Source organism: Dermacentor variabilis, chromosome 8 (assembly GCF_050947875.1).
Source record: "Dermacentor variabilis isolate Ectoservices chromosome 8, ASM5094787v1, whole genome shotgun sequence".
Lineage (NCBI taxonomy): Eukaryota > Metazoa > Arthropoda > Arachnida > Ixodida > Ixodidae > Dermacentor > Dermacentor variabilis.
The window spans coordinates 51,863,923-51,885,156 of NC_134575.1; the positions used below are offsets into that span (position 1 = coordinate 51,863,923).

The 21,234-nt window shown below is 47.0% G+C and overlaps 1 protein-coding gene across 2 annotated transcripts in view; it reads right to left on the bottom strand.

Annotated features, from left to right (window-relative positions):
• LOC142591025 (uncharacterized) overlaps positions 1-9,849 on the bottom strand; it is a 40,964-nt gene extending 31,115 nt beyond the window's left edge. Inside the window, exons 1-2 of one of the 2 annotated variants that reach the window (XM_075703400.1) lie at positions 9,425-9,849; positions 8,876-8,991 (exon numbers count right to left, since the gene is read on the bottom strand). In XM_075703400.1, the coding sequence (XP_075559515.1) occupies positions 8,876-8,933 (58 nt within the window). In that variant the 5' untranslated portion in view covers positions 8,934-8,991; positions 9,425-9,849. The remainder of the gene's footprint in view (positions 1-8,875; positions 8,992-9,424) is intronic. The other variant, XM_075703399.1, reaches the window with a different exon arrangement.
• Between the last annotated feature and the right edge of the window lie 11,385 nt (positions 9,850-21,234).

Genomic DNA, 21,234 nt, shown 5'->3' on the forward strand with positions numbered 1-21,234 from the left:
TCTGAAGAGGCCCCAACCAACACGGAAGAAAGGTTCAGGTGGGACGTCGGTGGGCTGAAGACGCCCCACAGGAAGCATAGATGTCTTGGCCTTGACAAACCTCGCAGGCGCTGACATGACGCCGCACTAAGCGACAGAGGCCAGGTCCATACAAGTGACGGTGCACGCGGTCATGTGTGCGATTAACAGCAAGGTGGCCAGCAATTTAGGCATTGTGAAGCTCCCGAAGAACTGCGAAGTGCAGATGTGATGGTATAACGAGAACGAAGTCAGAAAAACTAGGGCTCACGTTACGTCGATGTGATGTACCATCCTTCAGGGAGAACATGAGCACAGAGGCGTCTTTAGGAGATAATTCTAGGCGCTCAATTATTTTTCTGAATTAGGCACCCTAAGTTGTTCGTCGGCGATGTTAAGCAACTTCCTCACGGAAAAGACGCAATCGGGTGATTCAGTGCGCGAAAAGTCACAGTCCGCCGCATCGTAGGAAGACAAAGAATCCGTATCTTTCTGGAGGCTCCCTGTCTTGTATCCGATCGTGCAGGCGCACGACCATCGAGCGAGTCTGCCTGTAGCATTTTTCAAAGAGGTGAGCCATCAGAGGGCTTAGTTGACGGAAACTGCGGTCAAGAGTATGGGACGATCAAGGATGTCAGGGCGAAACATGCCCATACAAGAGCGAGGCACACACTTTCTCTGAGTAATTTCGCTCCAATGCGGACAGCAGCCCGCTGGCACAAGCGATGACGCATCTCGCTTCATGCTGACGTTGGGCAACGACAGCGCCTATTCAGTAAACACTCGCGTCAGTGCGTACTTCGATTTGGGTTGAGCGGTCGAATAGGGCCAAAATGGGGGCCGTTGTGAGGAGTGTGGTTAAAGGTACTTAGAAGGAATTTTTATGGTGCCTAATTCTTCTTATACTATGGAAAGCTTACCGGCCAATCATGGAGTGGTAATGCGGAAAACGTCGAGAAACATTTCTTATCAGAATTTTTTTATCTGCATTGTAGATGGAGTAGTTCACTGGAATCATGCTGAAAACGGTGATGCGAGGGTAGGTAAGCGCGATAGCAATTATACGCCGGCATTAGTGCACTGGACACGTGCAGCGTAACTGTGTGAAAGTAGTGTGATGCTTGTCAAGTCGATGTTCATGAAATTCATGTTTTCCGAAGTTTTAAGGTACTTTTGCAGTAATAGCCATGTGTTTTCGTGGTTTTCCGTCCATCTGCTTTGGTATTTGACCACTCAAAAAGAAACCAATCGGATCGAAAACCAAACGACTCTTTTACTCTTGATACGCAGTTCCGCGTGTTCCCGTAGTCATGCGTGAGCTATTGATTTCCGATGCGCAGAATAACGCGCAAATGTCGAATAATATAGCGATTGCTGTTTTAAGCAATAATTATGTTGTACTTATTAACCGCTGACTTACGTACACTAATCTCATTGACTACATCTGAAGTACCAACATTTTGCCGCCAGGCCTCTCCACTTACTGGTTTTTTTAGTCTTTCTTTGCGAATTTGAAATTATAACTCCTACTTAAATCGCAAACAGCGTGCCGGATTCTGTCACTATAAACCATGGTCATTTCATTTTCGTCAACGTCTTACAAAAGATCCTGGCCAGTTGCCAGGCCCTCTAACGCGCAAGAAGCCGCGGCTTGTGCCGCACCACAGGTAAAGATGGCGTCTCGTTTAAGAAGATCTGCGAGCGGTTTCGCAATCACTGCAAAATTATTCACAATCCGGCAAAAATAGGAGCAGAGCCCCACAAAGCTGCGAACACCTTTGGCAAAGTTGGGCACAGAAAAGTCTTTCACGGCGAGAACTTTCTCCGAATCAGGTTGTACGCTGGCCGCGCCAAAATATGGTTCAGAATCACAACGCGGCGACGGCCAAAACGGCACTTCGATCAATTCAGCTGAAATCCGGCATGGTGGAATTGCTGTGACGCACGTCTGAAGAATCGATCGTTGAGAGTCGTTCGAGGTTTATATCAAACGCATGCGAAAATACGTGTGTGTCGTCTAAAGAACACAAGCATATATACCACTTGAACCGACAAAGCAGGATCCATGACTCGCTCCAATCTGGCTGGGGCATTACACAGACCGAAAGGCAGGACGTTGAACTGGTAAAGGGAATCAGGAGTTACAAAAGCCGTTTTCTCTAGGCCCGTTGGGTCCACACCAATAGTTCGATATCCAGGTCGGAGGTCGATCGAAGAGAAGTAAGCGGCACCGTGCAGACAATCAAGGGCATCATTTATTCATGGTAACAGGTAACCGTCTTTCTTTGTAATGTTATTGAAGTAGCGATAGTCCACGCAAAAGCGCCACGATCCTTTCTTCTTTGCTGTAAGCCGGATAAGTGGCGTCAAGTTCTCTGCGGACGTTGCCCGGTACTCTTTGATCGCTTTGCCAACGGTGGTCACATAGGTGAACACAAGCGGATTTAAAGCGTCGTCCGCAATACTTTCAAAAAGGTTGGCGATCTTCTCAGCCTAGGACATCTGGTTAGCTTGGAGACACAAGGTCAGGGTGTCTTTCATGTACGACAAGTAAGGCTCAGTTGACCTCAGACTGCGTAGCACCAGGCATTTCCTGGCGGCAGGCTGTCGGCGAAACTGGTTGCCAAGAATGTCGCAAAGCTGCTACTTGAACGTGTCCCAGGTGATGAGATAATCCTCGTGGGTCCAAAACCAGACTGGAGGGGGGTCGCGAACGTAAAATATGACGTTTTCAAGCACCGTAGTTGGGTCGCACCCATTCTGTTTGCTGAATCGGTTTTACATGTTGTGCCATTCATCCACCACAATACTGTTCGCCCCGAAAGATGTCCCGGGATCGCGGAGCTGTGCGAGGGCGATAAACTGGGCAGTGGTCGCAGGCGTAGCTGGCGGCGACGCGTCATTACCTGGAGGCATCGTAGTAGATTCGAGGTGGCGTCCGCTGCGAAGCTCCGTCATCTGAAGAAGTACTCCGCATCTCCACCAAATAAATGTTACGTGAAAGCACATTAAGGAAACTATTTAAAAGGTGCATTTACAAGGCCAGCAAACACTAGTCAACATCGAAGCAAGCCAAAAGCTAGCAAGGCACGTCATCCTCATCAGATTATCCATGGCCGCTCATGGGCACGTACGACTAAATCCAAGGTTCGACATCATCGTATTCGATTAGCACGTAACAATACATCCGATTTTTTAGAGAGGGATGCATGGAAAAGCTTCATTGAGGCCCATCGTAAGGTGCACTAGCACGGAGCAGGTCGCTTTTTTTGTCCCATGTCGGGACAAAAAAGCGTGGCCTCTGCACGACGTCATGGGCCCGTAGGACTGCCCATAGTTGGGCTCCAAAATCGGGACTGCGTAGGGCAGCCTCCTATCTAGACGACGTAACGTATTCGTGCCCGTAACGCCAGGCACCGCCAGAGCATGTGTTCGAAGTTGGGAAAGTCTGAGCAAAGCGCGAAAGTGTTTGAGGTATGAATTTTGGGATAGATCCGGTGTAACAAAGTGGTAATAGGGTATGCCCCGACTTGCAAGAGTCTGAGTGTCAACGCCTAAGCCCTGTTCAATTTACTGTGCGGTGGCGGACACTTCTGTCTCCCCAGGTAAAAGTGTTCCGTGAGTTCATTCAGCGAGGCAAGGGGATTCCTAGATCCTTATTGTCGAGAACCTCAGAACCACGCCACCCGGTAGCTACGCAGTCGACGACACCTGGCGCAGCTCTGTGGGCCGACTCGTTGAGGATGGACGGGTCGCCCTTGATCTGTCCTATGTGACCGGGGAACCAGACGACCATGTGTTGCTTCATTTCCTTGTCCCGCAGGATCTGCAAGACCGGTTTCGAGATGGTGGCTCGGGCGAATACTAAGACCGGCGATATCGAGTCGCTGCATATCGTCGTTCTCCCGTCATCCAGCAGGGCCAACGCTATTGCGGCCTATTCCTCAACCTTGGCCGCCGTCGGCGGGACCGTCGAGGAGTTTGTGATTTTCCCTTCTTGGTCAACCCTGACTGTAGCGAAAACCTTTCCCACGGGGTACCGGGCAGCATCGACAAAACAGCAAGTACGGGTGCGCGCGACGACTTTTTCAGGGAGGGCTTTAGCCCTAGCCCTTCGTCTGCCCACGTTTTACTCAGGGTGGATATTCTGAGGAATGGGGGCAACGGCAATGGGCGCTTTCTATTCTCAAGATATGCTGCAGAAACGGGTCTTAATCTCCGTCGGAGGAACTTCAAGCTATCTCAAGATGTTTCTGCCGGCATTGATGGTAGACAGTCTGGCAAACTGCGCGTTTTCATGTGACTCCGCTGTCTCTTCTAGCGTGGTGTAGATGCCGAGGTGGAGCAGTCGCTCGGAGCTCAAGTACATGGGAAGCCCGAGGGCTCTGTTGACCACTTTCTGATTAACGCGTTCAGCTTGTCTCGTTCCCGCCTCTGCCAGTTGTACATGGCAGCGATGTAGGCAAAGTAACACGTCATGAAAGCATGAACCAACCCGACGAGGTTGTCCTCGCTCAGTCCTTGGTGCCAGCTCGTAACCCTTCCTGTCAACCTGATAGCATTGCTCGTATTCTTGGTTAGCTTCAGTAACATCAGGTTATTGGAGCCGTTCGTTTCGATCGTCATACCCAGAACCCGGCGAGAGCTCCCCCTGTGGATGGGGCAGTCCTCGCTTATCCTTAGAATGATACCAATGTCATCTACATGCATCCAGCGTTTCGGTATGGGGCCCCTCCGCTTGGGCCTGTACAATAGTAGCTTCGATTTCCGCGGCGTGCATCGGAGACCGGTCAGTCTGAGCTACTCTTCTGTGACCTTGATAGATTGTTGAAGCGCAGCCTCTAAGCGTCCGTTGCTGCCACCGGTGCGCCGTATGGTGACGTCGTCTGCATATATCGTTTGGTTAATGCTGTCAACTTCGGAGAGTTTTCTCGATAGACTGATAATGGCGAGGTTAATGAGGGTCGGAGATATCACTGACGCCTGCTGCTTCCCTCTGGAACCGAGCGTAACTGAGTCTGACGCGAGTTCTCCCACTTGGAGGATGGCTTCTCTGTCCGCTAGGAAAATCTCATGAAATCATGAAAGTGCTTGCCCAAACCGAAGCTCGAGATCGTTCCCAAGACAAAGAAATCTAGGATGTTGTCGAAGGCCTTCTCCAAGTGCAGCCCAAGTATGGCTCTCTGTCTCTTGTGTTGCGATCGATGACCTGATCCTTGATCCGCCTCATGACGTCTTGCATCGAAACGCCTGCTCTGAAGCCTATCATTTTGTGGAGATAGACGTCCTTGTCTTCCAAGTACCAGGAGACTGTTGCGGCTTACGCGCTCGGCCACCTTGCCCACACACGAAGTGTGCGAGATGGGCCTGAGATTGGGGGAGGTCGAGACTGAGCGGCTTGACGGGCTTGAGAATGAGGAGGTGTGGCCCCCTTCCACATTCCCGGAACTTTGGCGCTGCTCCACGCATGCTTGACGATCTCAGTCAAGTACATTATTGATTTGTCGTCCAGGTTCCTTAGGCACTTGTTCGTAATCTTGCCCGGACCGAGGGTCGCTCTGCCATTTAGGTCTTGTAGGGCCCGCCTGACATCTTCAACCCCAAACTCCGCGTCGAGCTCAGGATTGTCGGAGCCCCCATAATCCACGTGGGAAGCAGTCAGTCACCTGGCCGAAAACCACCGGTAGGTACTTGTTCGCCAGCTTCCTTAGGACTTCGTCATCCGAGGATTCCTGCCTGGCTGCGTGCAAAATGCGTACACCGTGCTTCGTTGGTGCGACTTGGTATTAGTCTTGTCCCGCAAATGCTTGAGGAGGTTCCAAGACCCTCCTTTGCGCATCTGACCATTTTTCGAATTGAATACATCGTCCCACGGCTGTCTGGAGAGGAGCTTGCAATGCTCCTCTGTCTTCTTGTTGTCTTCGAGAATCTTCTTTCGGAGCCTTCTGTTGAGACGCTGCCTCATGCGCCTGGACAGGAGGGACTGCTTGGCCTGGAGCGGGCTCGCGAGCCTGCTATCCATCTTCTCGACCGTGAGATCCGTGCTAACTTCCTTGGTGGCGGCCTCGATAACTGTTCCGATCTGTTCAGTTCAGCGTTCAATATCGGGCTTGACCTTCACGTCTTCCGCACATTCCTTCCTTATCTTGCGAAACTTGTTCCAGTCGGTGACCCTGAACTTGCGCACTCTGCTCTACCGACGTTCTAGCCGTGGCCAGCATCCCAGACGCTCTGCTGTAGCTGTGGCCAGCATCTAGTGGTCACTGCCCAAGTTTATGTTGAGCTTGGCACACTTAGCTTCCGCCGCTCCTTTCACAAAGGTGAGATCGAGAGTCGTATCCCCGCTGGCCGACGTACCGCATCTGGCAGGAAATGGCGGGAACGTGGCGGGCATCCGGTCCCGGTTGAGGCCTCTCTCGAACGGTCTTCCCCTTTGTGGCTATCGTATGACTAGGTCCAGGTGTGATACAGAGCTTTAAATTCGCCCGCAAGGACGAGGGGGGAGCGCCTGGTGAGCTGCGCCTCCCTAGCGACGAGGGTCCTGAATCACTATTTAGGCCCTTTCAGCTGCTGTAGACGGATGAATGAATGGATGTTGTGAGCGTCCACTTTGGAACGGTGCGGTGGGTTGCGCCACCAAGCTCTTGCTATTATACTGCCTAATGTTCTACCTAGGTTAAAAAAGAAAAGAAGAACCCACGATAAATTCTCGTAACCAAACTTTCTGTTCTCCTATTGTGACCTTTGCAGTGATCGAATGTTCTCCTGCTGCCCTTTCTTTAAATTTTAAATTGGACGATAAAAAATATGCAGATCCCACGCACTGTGGGAATCGATGTAAGCGAAACTTTTTCTGCTGGTTGCTTTGATTAACAATAATGAGCGGTGATGTTGACGGCGAAAACTTAATTTATGCGACGCTGAGTCTAAAACGAGAGTGGTGAATTGATGTTAAACGTTACTTTTCGGTGCACCACAATGCCGTTTGTGTGCGTAGTACACAGAATACAGAGGGAGAGGTGTCTATTTGAGGCGTTGTTGTGAACCCTATTGCACATGCTCTGAGAGGAATGACCATTGTCATTGCATCACATGGCACATGGCATTGTGGCAGAAGTATTGAACTTGAATTGAATTATGGGGCTCTACGTGCCAAAACCACAATCAGTATATGAGGCACGCCGTAGTTTCGGACTCCGGATTAATTTGAACACCGTGATGCTCTTTAAAGTGTCCCAAAATTTAAATGCACATGCGTTTATATGTCACCTCTATCGAAATTTTGCTGCCACGGTTGACATCAAATCCGCGACCTCTAGCAATGCCATAGCCGCAAAGCTACCACCGCGGGCACAGAAGTGTAGATTTGACGGTCGGCTGCTTCCGTAGTGTCACCTGCACCCTGCGGTGTGCTTTAAATATTGCGGCTCTGCTTCTGCAACGCTCCGTAATTTGTCCACTTGACATATTTGCATGGTGTTTATTTTTAAGAAATAGTAGGAAGGTACTCTGCCGTACCTTGAACTTAAGCTTATCCAGACTCCCCGCAACTGCTGTCGTACATTACTACAGTTTCCTTGCCTTGCGTCATCTCCCCTCCCTTGTATGGGAACTGACTCTTTCCCTCCCTCCTCTCTACAGTTATATCTACGTCCCCTCTGGACTCGAACTTAGTAGAAAGGAAAGGGATACAGTTTCTGCATGCTTTTGAGGGTGGTCACGTGTAACTTGAGCTGTCAAGAGGCTAATGTGGCGACGCCCAGGGAGCTCCAGAAGGTATCGTACACATTCGACGCGGTGGGGCCCAAATCAGCTCCTCGATCATGTTGCCGTTCCTCTGTTCCGCGCTCCCGTCATGTTCACACGCTTTAAACCACCCCCCGACGTGGTGTGCCAGATAGCAGCAGCCACGGCAGCAGCAGTGGGAAAGTCTAAGGAAGAGGCAAAGAAAGCTTCGCTTTAAAGTAGCTTTACAAGCATTACACAACGTAGTAGTTTTTGTAATGAATGCATTCACTTCCACATTTACTGGTCTAATATGTCAGTGGATAGAGGTACACGGGTGGACAAGATTATTTGGGATATGTACTTCGAATGACTGAGGCAGTACAAAGGTGTCTGACGGGGAACAAGGGCGTTGTAAATTTTGGGAAGGTGAGTTATTTTGGCAAGATTATATAATCTTGCTACTTACACTAGGCATGGAGATGTATCTTTAGTACATACACTACATCCTAACAGTCTCCTTTCAGTACTAGAACTACTACAATGATAGAACTAATTAAATAGCTTCAGAAGTGCCATACCAATAGCTTGTGGAGATATGAGCACGCAATACCACGAAAAGTGGTAAAATTTTTAGGCATAAAAAGAAGCAATTGGCCACGTTAATACAACGTCCACGTGTATTTTCATGGGCTTCACAAACGTCAGAGACTCCACTTTTAGCTCGTGTTATCATCCTGCTTTGACGCGACCAAAACAATCCTGCAATGTTGGTACATTTGTAATGCGCTACCATCACTGAATCCAAATGATAGATTGAAGGCAAATGGTCAGCGAGCGTGTGCGTTCAATTAGTGTAACGGTCACATAGACCAACGGTCGAACCCGCCGGTGCGATGGCGTTAAGTGCAATGGCATGATTCCAGGAAACATGGCATGTTTGCATAAAGTGAATGCACACTGTGAGACGTCGACGTAGTGACATCGTGAGGACCATGTGATGTTTATTGAAGAACAAATCATGAGGAGAGGTGCATGCGGTGACAAGCAGGACGGGGAAAACAGTGATAAACTTGGACTTTTCAGATAAGAGTAATTTAAGTTAGCGAAAAAAAGGAAATATGGAAATTACCTGGAATATCGGAGCACCACGTCAGCCTCGCCAATAAAATTGCAGTGATTAACTTCATGATCTGAACTAGGCGATGTTGAACCAGGAAGCCAACAAAAAATTGTGTCTCCGAGTTGCTGTGAAAGAAAAAAAAGAAGGTCCATGTCGACAATGTTAACTACCTATCAATTCCGTTACCCTGGTTCGTTTCGTGCACGAATCCTCTCTCATTATTATTTCCGGTTTTGTTTTTCTTTCTTTTTTCTGATGCCTCGGAAAGTTTTACTGAAGATAACCTTGTCTTATTCCCATTTTTGCTGGCATACTTTACTGGAAGTCTGCGCTACGTTTACCAGAAAGCAATCATAAAACTCTTTTTCACTCATTACACAGGACGCCTGCCGCTTTCAAACGAAGCGGACACCACTGCTTTCCTGAAGAAGTCAGAGGTGAAGAACACTCTCCTTAACGAGCGCAAGAATTGAAAATCTGTGAAAATCTCTCCGGGGTGCTAACTTTTCGCGAACACTCGCTCTTGTGTCGTCTTCGAAAACATAAGTACATACTTACTATAGCCAAAGCCGCAGCCCAGAAACCTCGGAAATGCTCCGCGAGAGTCCCTTTTGAAAAATAGGAATGCTAACGCGGCCCCTCAAAGCGACAAATTAAGGGCTTCCGGCACTTTCTGTGAACGCGCACACAACAGTAACGCAATAAGCAGATTCGAAGACTCGCTATTCGGTTTTCGCTGACGCAGGCACATTGCTTGGCAGTAATGTCAAGGCTACCTCGCCGTGCCTACTTTCTTGCACATTAACAAGTATAGCAGCTGCTCCTTTGGTAATTGAGTCTGCGGCTGTCGTTCAAATCATCACTGCCTTCCGTGGTATTCCATTAGGCCTGACTAAATAATGGCGCGCACTTCCGGCGTGATTCGCGTACAAGCAGAATAGTTCGGTTGCAAATCTTTAACCTCAAGCGTTTCATACGGTGTCCCTAAGAAGAATTATGTTATTACTTTTTGCACTCGAGCTAATGGCATACGTGACTTGCCAGTACACTAATCTTCCTGTAGCGCGAAAGTACGTAAACGGAAATATTAGAAGCTAACAGAACCGATTCAGAAAAACAAACTGAAAATTTCAATTAAGGGCACGTGCTGGTGGGCGAGTTGGTTATGCATGATTACAACGAAGGCACAAATAAAACAAAGGACGAAGGAAGGAGACACGAGACAACCACGTAGGCGCCGGTCAGCAGCGCCTACGCGGTTGTCTCGTGTCTCTTTCCTTCGTCCTTTGTTTTATTTGGTGCCTTCATTGAAATCAATTAGTGGCCGTTCCACACGTTTGGAAAACATTAAATAATAAATATATATATATATATATATATATATATATATATATATATATATATATATATATATATATATATATATATAACGCGAAATAATGACGTGGTGAACGCTTCAGCCAAACAGCTCTCGCTTTAGCGTAGCGGTGAATGTGTAATGTCGCTCCGAAGATCGCACATTCTTTTCTGCGGCTTGTGCGAACCTTCGCCTTTTAAAAATACATATGATGGTGCAATGTCGATCGGCCGCACACAGAAATATTGGATGGATTTGTCGAAAAGGTAACGCACAGTCCTGACGTGACCAAGGGCCCCGAAAGCGTCTGTAATGCTAGCACTTTTCATTTTACTACGCCTATTCAAAAAAAAAAATGAAAAATATCCACTTCACGAAAAGGCTCCACATTAAAATTCTGTTTTGCACATCCAGCATTCCGTGGCCGTCATCTGCTTAAGATATGCCGGCTGCTCCGCTGTGCAAAGTCGTGCCGTCGCTGAACTTTAGCAGACGTTTAACGCAGTGAGCTTGCGCGCTTGGCAGTCGCATCCTTGTGCGTATAATTGGCGCGCATCGAATTAAAAAATGATTGTCATCGCTCGTTCGTTTCTTTACTCTCGTTGTTGCAAGGCGCCCATTGCGAACGCCGTGTTTATCTTGTTCGCAGCTCTTCTAAGGTTATAGGTAACGTGCTTCACAAGCCGCGCTGCTTAAAAATGAACTTGAGCCTTCTGCGCCTCTTGGAGTTGTTGGCTTCAAATTTGGGGCTAGGGATACGAATGTATTGCGTCGAATAACGGAAGACGCGCAGCTTTGTCAAGCCCGATTAGTGTGCATTTTCCGGCCGGCGTCCCGGTAGCGAAAGGGTATTTACAGTTGTGGCTCACAGTCGGCAGCCTCCTTGCTTTGTGGCAGCGGTGGTTGGGAAGCGTATAGGTCGTTCGTGCGCGTTGCTTTGCGAAGTAGTGCGTTCGGATGCGAGTCAAGCTCGTGTAAGCTATGAAGTGCTTTAGTCTGCGTGGCAACGAAGGGTCCGTCGATCGCCGTATAAACGCGATCTCGGCCAAACAGCCACTGGGGCGGAGCACTACGCAAGCCTATCACGTAGAAAGGCCTGCGCACTTCCTCTGAACACGTTTGTAATACCGCTGCTAGAGCGATAGTGACTGTAGTGGCAGCACATAGATGTTTCATGTAATAACTGCAGCGTAAGTTTAAGCGCCGCTTTTAAGTTCGGGAAGCCGTGTGCGCCAAAACCGTGAGTAGCGGGGCTCTCGTAAACACTTAAAAAAATTTAACTGCGTGCCAAGTTGACATGCAGTGGACGAGTTTGACTCAGCGGTCACCACCCGGCTCCGTCGTATGGTCCGCAGCACAAGCCAGCAAAGACCGCGCGCACCGTGGAGGTGACAAAGGGTGGTCAATAATTGCCGATAAGTTATCTTCTAAAGAACACATTCAAAAAGTTTTTTATGGAAAATAGTACTAAAATGTTCTCACTTAATGACGAACACAATTCGTGACTTCACGAAAACGTATTGCGAGGCCCTTCTTAGGAAAAACAAACAGAACATACAAACAGCTAAACAGCGCCGCCACACTATCTATTCCAAATATAGCCAAGGGAGTGTACGTCGAACATAACAAAAAAAAAGGCCGTGCACAGTAGATTCTCGCCATATTTCTGCATAACAGCCTTATCTGCCTTGTCCCTGGCTACCGTCCATTTATTCGTTGTCTCCGCTCCACGGGAAATCACTGTGTTTCGCTTTCCGTGTCTCCACGTGGGGGTCATTGCCCCCTGATCGCCCGACGGGGGTGCCACCACAGCCACTCCGCAAACCACCTGTTTTACTTCTGAATAAAGCCAGTCGACTCTCCGCTCTCAACGTGACAAAAACGTGTATTACTTGCCTCCGCTAAACCAAGCTCTTAACATGTCTTTTGAGCCTCATGACGCAAGTACGATCATTGAAAGCTTGGCAACTGCACATAATAACATATGAAGAAGAATGCGACAAAGCGTGTCCTTCTTGTTGTTAAGGATGGGTATACGTTCCTGTGTGCCTACGAGAAAAATGAATTGCAACCATCCTCAGCTGCAGCCTACTTTGGTACACTTTCATAACGTTATGCGGCGGTATGACGAAGACAAGGAGCATATTGACCGCATGAAAATATGTCTTCTGTAACATGCGCTGTGCTAAATAGCACACTCATGTCACTGGATCGCGCCTCATACTCAGATCCAAAGTATTTTGCGATTAATTTAATGGAAGCTGCTTTCATCTAACCAGGCCTCACTTTTCGCCCATGAGGTTTCTCCCTTTCGATAAACGGAAGGGCATTATTTTCAGTGGTACCCGATACGCCAGCGGAATCGCCACCAGCCACACTATGACGTGACATAGTTAGCGCTAATAAATAAAAGAAAAATATATAGTAACCTGTATACGCGCGACACTAGGCCTTACGCGTTCGTGACACAACAATGGGGACGACAGTGGGACCTGGACCTACGCTGATGCGCAATGTGAGCAGAACGAGTGACCGAGTGGCTCAATGAAGTAAGCACCCCGTTCGTACCGCCCACTCAAAACGATCTACGCGAGCCAAACGTCGTGATCGGCACGGACAGCCGGGAAGCGAAGCGCCATGAAGGCGGACGCGATCATGGGGCTGACGCCTCGATGGGATCGTCCTCTAGCTCACTTAGGAGATCTACGCAGACGCATGACTCCTCGCCAGCAGCACGGCACACATCGCAGGGGACGCTTTGCCACCAGACGGGCTACGGCGCAGCGATGACGTCAGAGGCATCCCGCATCGGACGCTGCACCTAGGAATCGCGCTGTGAGCAGAAGGAGGAGCCGCGTCACCTAAACACGAGGGTTCGAGTGACGCACGCTGGAAGTTTGAAGGGGAGAGAGCGAGAAAACTTGATAAACGCAAGGGTATTCGGGCATCCTAGCACCGGTCCCCGCACGGCCCCAATGAGCTCGAACGAGAAGAAGGGGAGAAGCGGGCGAATGGCGCGCCACCTGTAGGGGCAGCGCCGTACATTGCGAGGAGGGGGTCTTCTGTGTTTGCAGCAAGGTGGCTCTGCGTGTGCGCCAAACGCAGAAGAACAGTAGCGGAAACGTAATTTGCTACTCGTTTAACTGTGACTTCTGTAATTTACATGCTCATAATTACAGATATACACGGCAATATAACTTTCTACGCCACGTTTCTAAGGCAACACCGCATTCACTAGAGGAGCTTTTGTGTCGCTTTGAACATTCGAACTCAAAAGGATTTGCCGTTAAGAGGAAGCTTTAGCTCGGGTGCTCCTATCTAAATACACGTAAAAAGAGAATTCGTTTTTCTCGGCAACCACTGCACCAATTTTGACGAGGTTTGTTGCATTTAAAAGAAAAACTTAAAGTCTAGTGACTGTTGGTTTCGAATTTTTGAGTTAGGGCGTCAATCATTTATTAAAAACTGGCGAAAATCTGAAATTTCCAAAAAACAAAACTGCCAAGTTTACAACTCCGTAACGCCTAAAGGAAAAACGATAATACAATTCTGTGAAATGCATCTAATAGTACATCCAAAGCGGACAAAATTGATATATTACACATGAATCTCAAAAAATTTAGTAACATGGAAATACAGCTTTTTCAGAACCCTTGTAAACAACGTAACAAATTCACGTAAGATGTAAAATGACATATCGAATTTGTCCGCTTTCAATGATCTAATGGATGCCGTTCACAGAACCGCGATATCTGTTTTTGATACAGAGCTATCAATTTTTAAAAATTGTGCTTCTATTTTTTTCAAACGGTCAAATATTTGAAAATCGTTTTAAGAAAATTCAAGCCCTAAATAGAAATTCCGCTTCCAACAGTCACTAGAATTCAACTTTCTCTTTCAAATGCAACAAATTTCATTAAAATCGGTCCAGGGGTTATTTCATAAAAACGTTTTTGCCTTTTACATGTATTTGAATAGGCCGCGTCGGAGTGGGGCCCGAGCTAAAGCTTCCTCTTAAGTGCTTTTAGGATACGCGTCCTGCCATGTGCGGAACCAGAGGGAGCGCCTGTCGATCTGTTAATGCTTCTGTGCATGCATAGCATGGGGCGAACGCGTATGGATATTAGACATGAGCGCATTGTTCAGGCCACAGCATGTGAATACTTCATTGAAAGTGTGCTATATATACGTGAATTTTTCTTTGCTGAGAGTGATCCTCCTGATTGGCTAAGTCCTTTGGACAAAGCGACTAGCCTACATCGTTTTTATCACAACACACTGGTCTGGCATTGACTAGTTTTTTATGGCCATGTAATATTCACATTGTACTTTCCTTTGCCAAGCCGGTAACCAATAAAAACACTCATGGCTGAATGGTAGCGTCTCCGTCTTATACTCCGGGGACCCTGGTTCGATTCCAACCCATCTTGCAAGTGTCCTTCTTTATTTTGGAATTGCATTCCGGAATTTTCCGCTCACGGCCAACGCCGCCGCCGACACCGGCTTTTCTACGACATGAGCTCCTTAACGCTGTAGAGTTAAAATTGCAACGCAGACTGCGCAGCCCTAGATTGTGGCCAAAAATATCGTTTGGCGCATGTCGGGCGAACAAATGTTCGTGCCATGTAGCTATAGTCACATCGGAATGAGGCTGTCGACTATGTGAGTGCGTCTCCGACCGATGCGGGCTCAAAGACGCTTGTGCCCGGTTTGGTGGTAGCTGCTGAGATATGTCGCCTCCTAAGTGAGGGCGTGTTAATTGAAATAGCGGCATGAGAATGGTCACTGTCAATTGTCGCTTTAGCGAAGATAAACGGCCCCCTTTGTTTGTATGGTGACTTTCGGCAAACCGTAAGCGCAAGCACATCAACCAAATAGTTTACGCCACCAAATGTTCGAGAGTTTCTTTCAAATATTCACGGTGAAGTTTTCAGTTCGCTTGACCTGAGGACTGCATAAGAATAATTGTCTCCGGATGAGAATGCAACCAAGCTTGCAGTATACCGAATTCGTGGAAAGGTCGCCATCGGTTTAGGTGTCTTTCATTCGGGACACAGACGTAACCGCATTACTACGATTGCGCACTGTAGCTATTCTGTACTGGAACTAAGGTGCGATGGTTTATTTAGAGGATATCTTTGAGGCTAAGCCCGCAACGCTAATGCCGTCAAGGCAGTGTGACAGAGTTCCTAGACGTATGGAGCAGAGCTATGGAACATTCTTCAGGGCCCTCAGTTTAGTTTAATTAACGCAGCTGAAAGTGCTATTGCGCCACATTAGCACATATCGCAAATCTTGCGATACTTGATAACGTCCACTTCGTTAACTCCGATACACGATCTGCTTACAAAGCATGAAAATACGGACTAGGGGAGGATTTAAAAGAACGTGTTGTTCATTATGTTATGGCGGAGATGAAGGAAGCCAGAATATCTTTTTTTTAATTTTGTCACACCAGAAATCTGTGACGTGAACGCTTCTCCTGCTTTACTAAATCTAAGAAAATGAAAACTTTGGCTATATTTCGAAGCAGCTATCCCAAAATTATAGATAATAAAGGCAACGAAAACATAAAGTGAGAATGAAAATGCAAAGAAAAGCATCAAAAGTGTTTCACAAAACAATACACAGAAAAAGTTTTGACAGGGCACCGCGGCGTCGGAAACATGCGGACTACTCAAAACCCGTTTGTCTTTCATTGCGCAGATACTTAGGCTTCTGCAAAGTCCAGTGTCAAGTACCTCGGTAACCCTCGAGGCCGCTGCAAGTGCGCTTCATCTCGGTGAACTGCCTCGGCAAGTGCTTCACGAATTGAGCTGGCCGCCGTAGAGCGAATTAATCATCGTTCTACGTCAATGTGCCTGGAGCGCTGCGCAGCGCCACCACAGGCGGCGACACCGTCATGGCCGGCTGCAAAAGGGCTTCCAGCTTACTCTATGGCCACAGGGCACGGCGGCATCCGAAACATGCCTACCACTCAAAAGCCGTTTCTTTTCATTGTGCAGGTAAGAAGGCACTCTGATAAATGCTTGCGTTCAGATGACCGTTGTCTTTTGATGTTGCCGTGTCATCGGTTTTGTGCTAGGTTGTATGCAGTCACTCATTCACTCAGGAAATTATTACTGCTTATTTATTTAGTGCCCACAGCACCCATTCACGCATTACAGGGCGCGGGGGGGGGGGGGGGAGTACCGAAGAAAAACAAGCATAAGAATTGCAGGTTTGCGTAAATTTGTGTAAGTGAAAAACGGATTATTATTGGCCGACACAAAAGCACGCAGCCACGTCGGACACAGGCACATTGCAAATGTGACATATCACATGTGAAAAAAAGTACATAAATCACAATGATGGCAAAGATTCATAATGAAAAGGCAAAAAACAAGCAAACACAAACTGCAAAATAAAGAAAGCGCGATGGTGAAGGTACAGTAGATCAAGGTGAAAAAAAGAGGAACTAAAAGAAAAGAATGCCATTTGCAAATGGGAGTATTTATAGGTCATGGTGACTTTTAGGGATACACACATGCGATATTTATCGAGCCTTAAGGATCAAGAGATTCTATTGTTTTCAATGCAGAAAAGAGCTTGTTAGGACAAGAAATTCCTACAACTGAGGAAGGAAGTTGGCTCTACTGACTGATGGTTCTTGGGGTAAATGAGCTGCTCAAGGCCCATGTATTACATTTGTATTCTTTAATCTTGTGTTCATGATCTTTGCATGCGGATACGTAGTGAGGCTGGTTTATGTACACGTCACGAGGAGTTCAAGCATGAGGTCGATATATGCTGCGTAAAAGCTTCAGTCGAAACTTCGGTGCTGAAGAGATTGCCATTCGAGCATTGCCTTAGATTTCGTTGCACTAAACTGCCTGTAATACATTGGTGTATCAATTACATATTTTGCCGCCATGGACTGAACTTTTTTTAGTCTTTATTTGTTAGCTACTGATGAAGGGATGATGATGGCATAGGCACTAGGAATAGCAGAGGAGAGTTATTAGTAGAATTTGCGGAACAGAATAGTATGAGGTTAATGATTATCTTCTTCCGCAAGCGGGATAGCCGAAAGTGGACGCGGAGGAGCCCGAGCGGCGAGACTAGAAATGAAATAGATTTCATACTCTGCGCTAATCCTGGCTTCATACAAGATGTGGATGTGCTCGGCAAGGTGCGCTGCAGTGACCACAGGATGGTAAGAACTCGAATTAGCCTTGACCTGAGGAGGGAACGGAAGAAACTGGTACATAAGAAGCCGATTAATGAGTTAGCGGTAAGAGGGAAAATAGAGGAATTCCAGATCAAGCTACAGAACAGGTATTCAGCTTTAACTCAGGAAGAGGACCTTAGTGTTGAAGCAATGAACGACAATCTTTTGGGCATCATTAAGGAGTGTGCAATGGAAGTCGGTGGTAACTCCGTTAGGCAGGATACCAGCGAACTATCGCAGGAGACGAAAGATCTGATCAAGAAACGCCAATGTATGAAAGAATCTAACCCTACAGCTAGAATAGAACTGGCAGAACTTTCGAAGTTAATCAACAAGCGTAAGACAGCCGACATAAGGAGGTATAATATGGATGGAATTGAACATGCTCTCAGGAACGGAGGAAGCCTAAAAACAGTGAAGACGAAACTAGGAATTGGCAAGAATCAGATGTATGCGTTAAGAGACAAAGCCGGCTATATCATTACTAATATGGATGACATAGTTCAAGTGCCTGAGGAGTTCTATAGAGATTTATACAGTAACAGTGGCACCCACGACGATAATGGAAGAGAAAATAGTCTAGAGCAATTCGAAATCCCAAAGGTAACGCCGGAAGAAGTAAAGGAAGCCTTGGGAGATATGCAAAGGGGGAAGGCAGCTGGGGGGGATCAGGTAACAGCAGATTTGTTGAAGGATGGTGGACAGATTGTTCTAGAGAAACTGGCCACCCTGTATACGCAGTGCCTCATGACCTCGAGCGTACCGGAATCTTGGAAGAACGCTAACATATCCTAATCCATAAGAACGGGGACGCCAAAGACTTGAAAAATTATAGACCGATCAGCCTTTTCTCCATTTCCTACAAAGTATTTACTAAAGTAATCGCAAATAGAATCAGGAACACCTTCGACTTCTTCCATCAATCAGGAACACCTTCAATCAGGAACACCTTCGAGAACAGCCTATCGTGTCAATGCATGGTCAAATGGGACGAGCACATTGGTCCTTTGAGTGAATTATAGCGCTCTCCGAGGCGCATGCTGAGGCACCGGCTAGTCTGCATGCCCGATATGCAATGGACCAAATATGCACGTGATCAAAAGAATAGACTGTACTACCCCTGACAGATACGAGACAAATTTTGCGTATCTTTAACTAAGCAAGCCTCCAATGCATGGGTGCCTTTGTCAATTAACTTGTGGACTGTTATGCACATATATTTCCAGCAAAAATAAAGTAGACAGCATATGCACAACAGTTCGCAACTGAATTGAGAAAGGCAAGGACGCAAGCGAGGCTTGCTTGGTTAATGATAGCACCAAATTTGTCCAGTACGTGTCAGAGGCAAAGTACTGTATTCCTTTCACATGTGGTCAAATGTACATAGGGCTGACTGGCTGGTACCTAAAGATGTACCTATGAGATCACCACATTTCACTCAAAAGGCCAGTGTGCTCGTCAGACTTCGTCACACATATCCGCAATAGGACTTCAGGCCGGATTAGGATTGCTTATCTGTTCTCACCCATGGTTGAAAATTGGCAAGAGAAATCAGTCAGGCGCACCACATAAGAATAAGTGTGAGCCAGCCCCCATTATCAACACATTGGGCCAACTGTCTTGGGCCAGCTGTCTCCTGTCACGCCGGCACCGCTACGGCTGGACATGCCTCAACCTTCTTGGTGTCCTGATGCTGCAAGGAATTATGGGACTCGATTCTCAGCCAAGTGCACCGCCTCGCCGCACCCACCGCTGCCAGTTCAGGACACTACATTGTATGCAGTCCGGCAACATGGAACGGCGTCAGCTTACCCAGCCGCTCAAAAACGCGCACATTTCACCGACGCAGCGGGCCACGGCACCGCAGTTACGATGCTACGCTCACCGCTGATGTTCTTCCAGGTCTGCCAGTATGAAACTTCGTGTTACCGTAACGACGATGTTTGCCTTTTCGCGGTGTCGTGGCCACCCAATTCTTTCAATTGTGCCCGCACTGCTTTGATGTACTTTGGCACGTTCTACTTCTCGGTGGCGATGTTGAATCGAACCCTCGGCCCATGACTAAGGTGCAAGAGGACATATTAGACAATGTGGCTCTTGTGGTCCAACGTTTGGAAGCTAGCCATACTACAGTCTTGGAGTCATTGAATAAGATCCTAAACATTCATATCAGCCTCAAGAATGACTCGGATGTCCTAACTAAGCGTGTCGGTGAATGGGAATCTAAAACTGAATTGGCGCCATCTGCACAGTGCGCGTTAACACCGAACTTAGAATTGTGTAAAATGCAAGACAAAATTGATGAATTAGAAAACTGGTCTAGACGGTCTAATGTTCTTTTTTATGGAATCCGTGATACTGACGATGAAACTTGGGCGACTTCGGAGCAGCTCGTGAACGAATTTTGTTCCAGCAAACTGGGTGTCGTCACAACTTCAGTTGTGAGGGCGCATCGTTTGGGCCGTTTTTCTACAAGTAAGGCGAGATCAATCATTGCTAAATTTTACAATGATAAAGAAGTTGAATCTGTTATAAGCAACAGATCGAGGCGGAAGGACACGGACTTCATCATCGCTCGTGATTACTCTGAGGCTGTCGCACAAAAGCGCCGTCATCTCTGGCAGTCAGGGAAGTCTGTAAAAAAAGAAGCCTACCGCATTCGTCTCGCATTCAACAAGCTCACATTAACAACGATACTTATGTATGGGACACTGAGGCTGCTCGCGTAGTATGTGTTTCTCGGCATCCCACGCAAGAATGATGTTCGCCTGTCACTCCCTCAAATAATTCCATTTTCCATTTTCCTCAAAGAATGCCATGTTATTCTTCCAAAACCATTTCTTTCCTTTACACTAACATCAGAAGTGTTGTATCGAAGGATGTTGCTATCTCTTCACTAATTGATTCATGCTCGGCATCACTTGTAGCACTAACCGAAACAAGGCTGACTGATTTTATTCCTGATAATTCAATTTTTGTCAGCTAGACACGTTTTAACATCTTTCGATGCGACAGACCGTACCCTAAAGGAAGTGGTGTACTCTTGGTGATAAGGGATGATTTGCTAACCGTGCCTGTGATGATTAGTTCTTTTCTTGAATGTGTATGGGTTTTTTAAGTACTGTTCAACTGATGTAATTATTGGTGCTCTTTACCGTCCTCCTAGTATGAATGGTTTTTCGTCTGAATTTCATCGATTTCTGTGTGAAGTATGTACGCGTTTCCCTAACTGTACTTTACTCCTATTTGGAGACTTCAACTTCCCTAGTATAAACTGATTTTCACAATCCGTCACAGGGAGTGAAACCGAAGCTAACGTGTTTCTTCAGTCGTGTCTTGATTTCTCACTAGCACAACTTATTACCAATCCCACGCGTCGCACATCGTCTACCACCAACATCATAGATTTAATATTAACGAATAATCCCGATATTTGTTCAGACATTATTCATCTAGACGGCATTTCGGATCATGACGTAATAACGGGACGCATTACCGGTTCCTTTAACGAAAACAAAACTACTATTAAGCAAATAAGGTGCTACAACAGAGCTAACTATGAAAAGATAAATTCCGAATTAGATTATTTCAATACCCAGTTCATCACTCAATATTTATTGCGCACGGTTGAGTAGAATTGGGATTTATTCAAGAGTACTTTTAATAAACTAATTGATGACTTCGTTCCACTTATGACCATCCGATGTAGCAGCAGTACACCGTCGTTTAATCAGAAGTTGCGACGTATGAATAATAAGAAAAAGCGATTTTACCGGCAGGCACTAAAAGATGGTCTTCTAA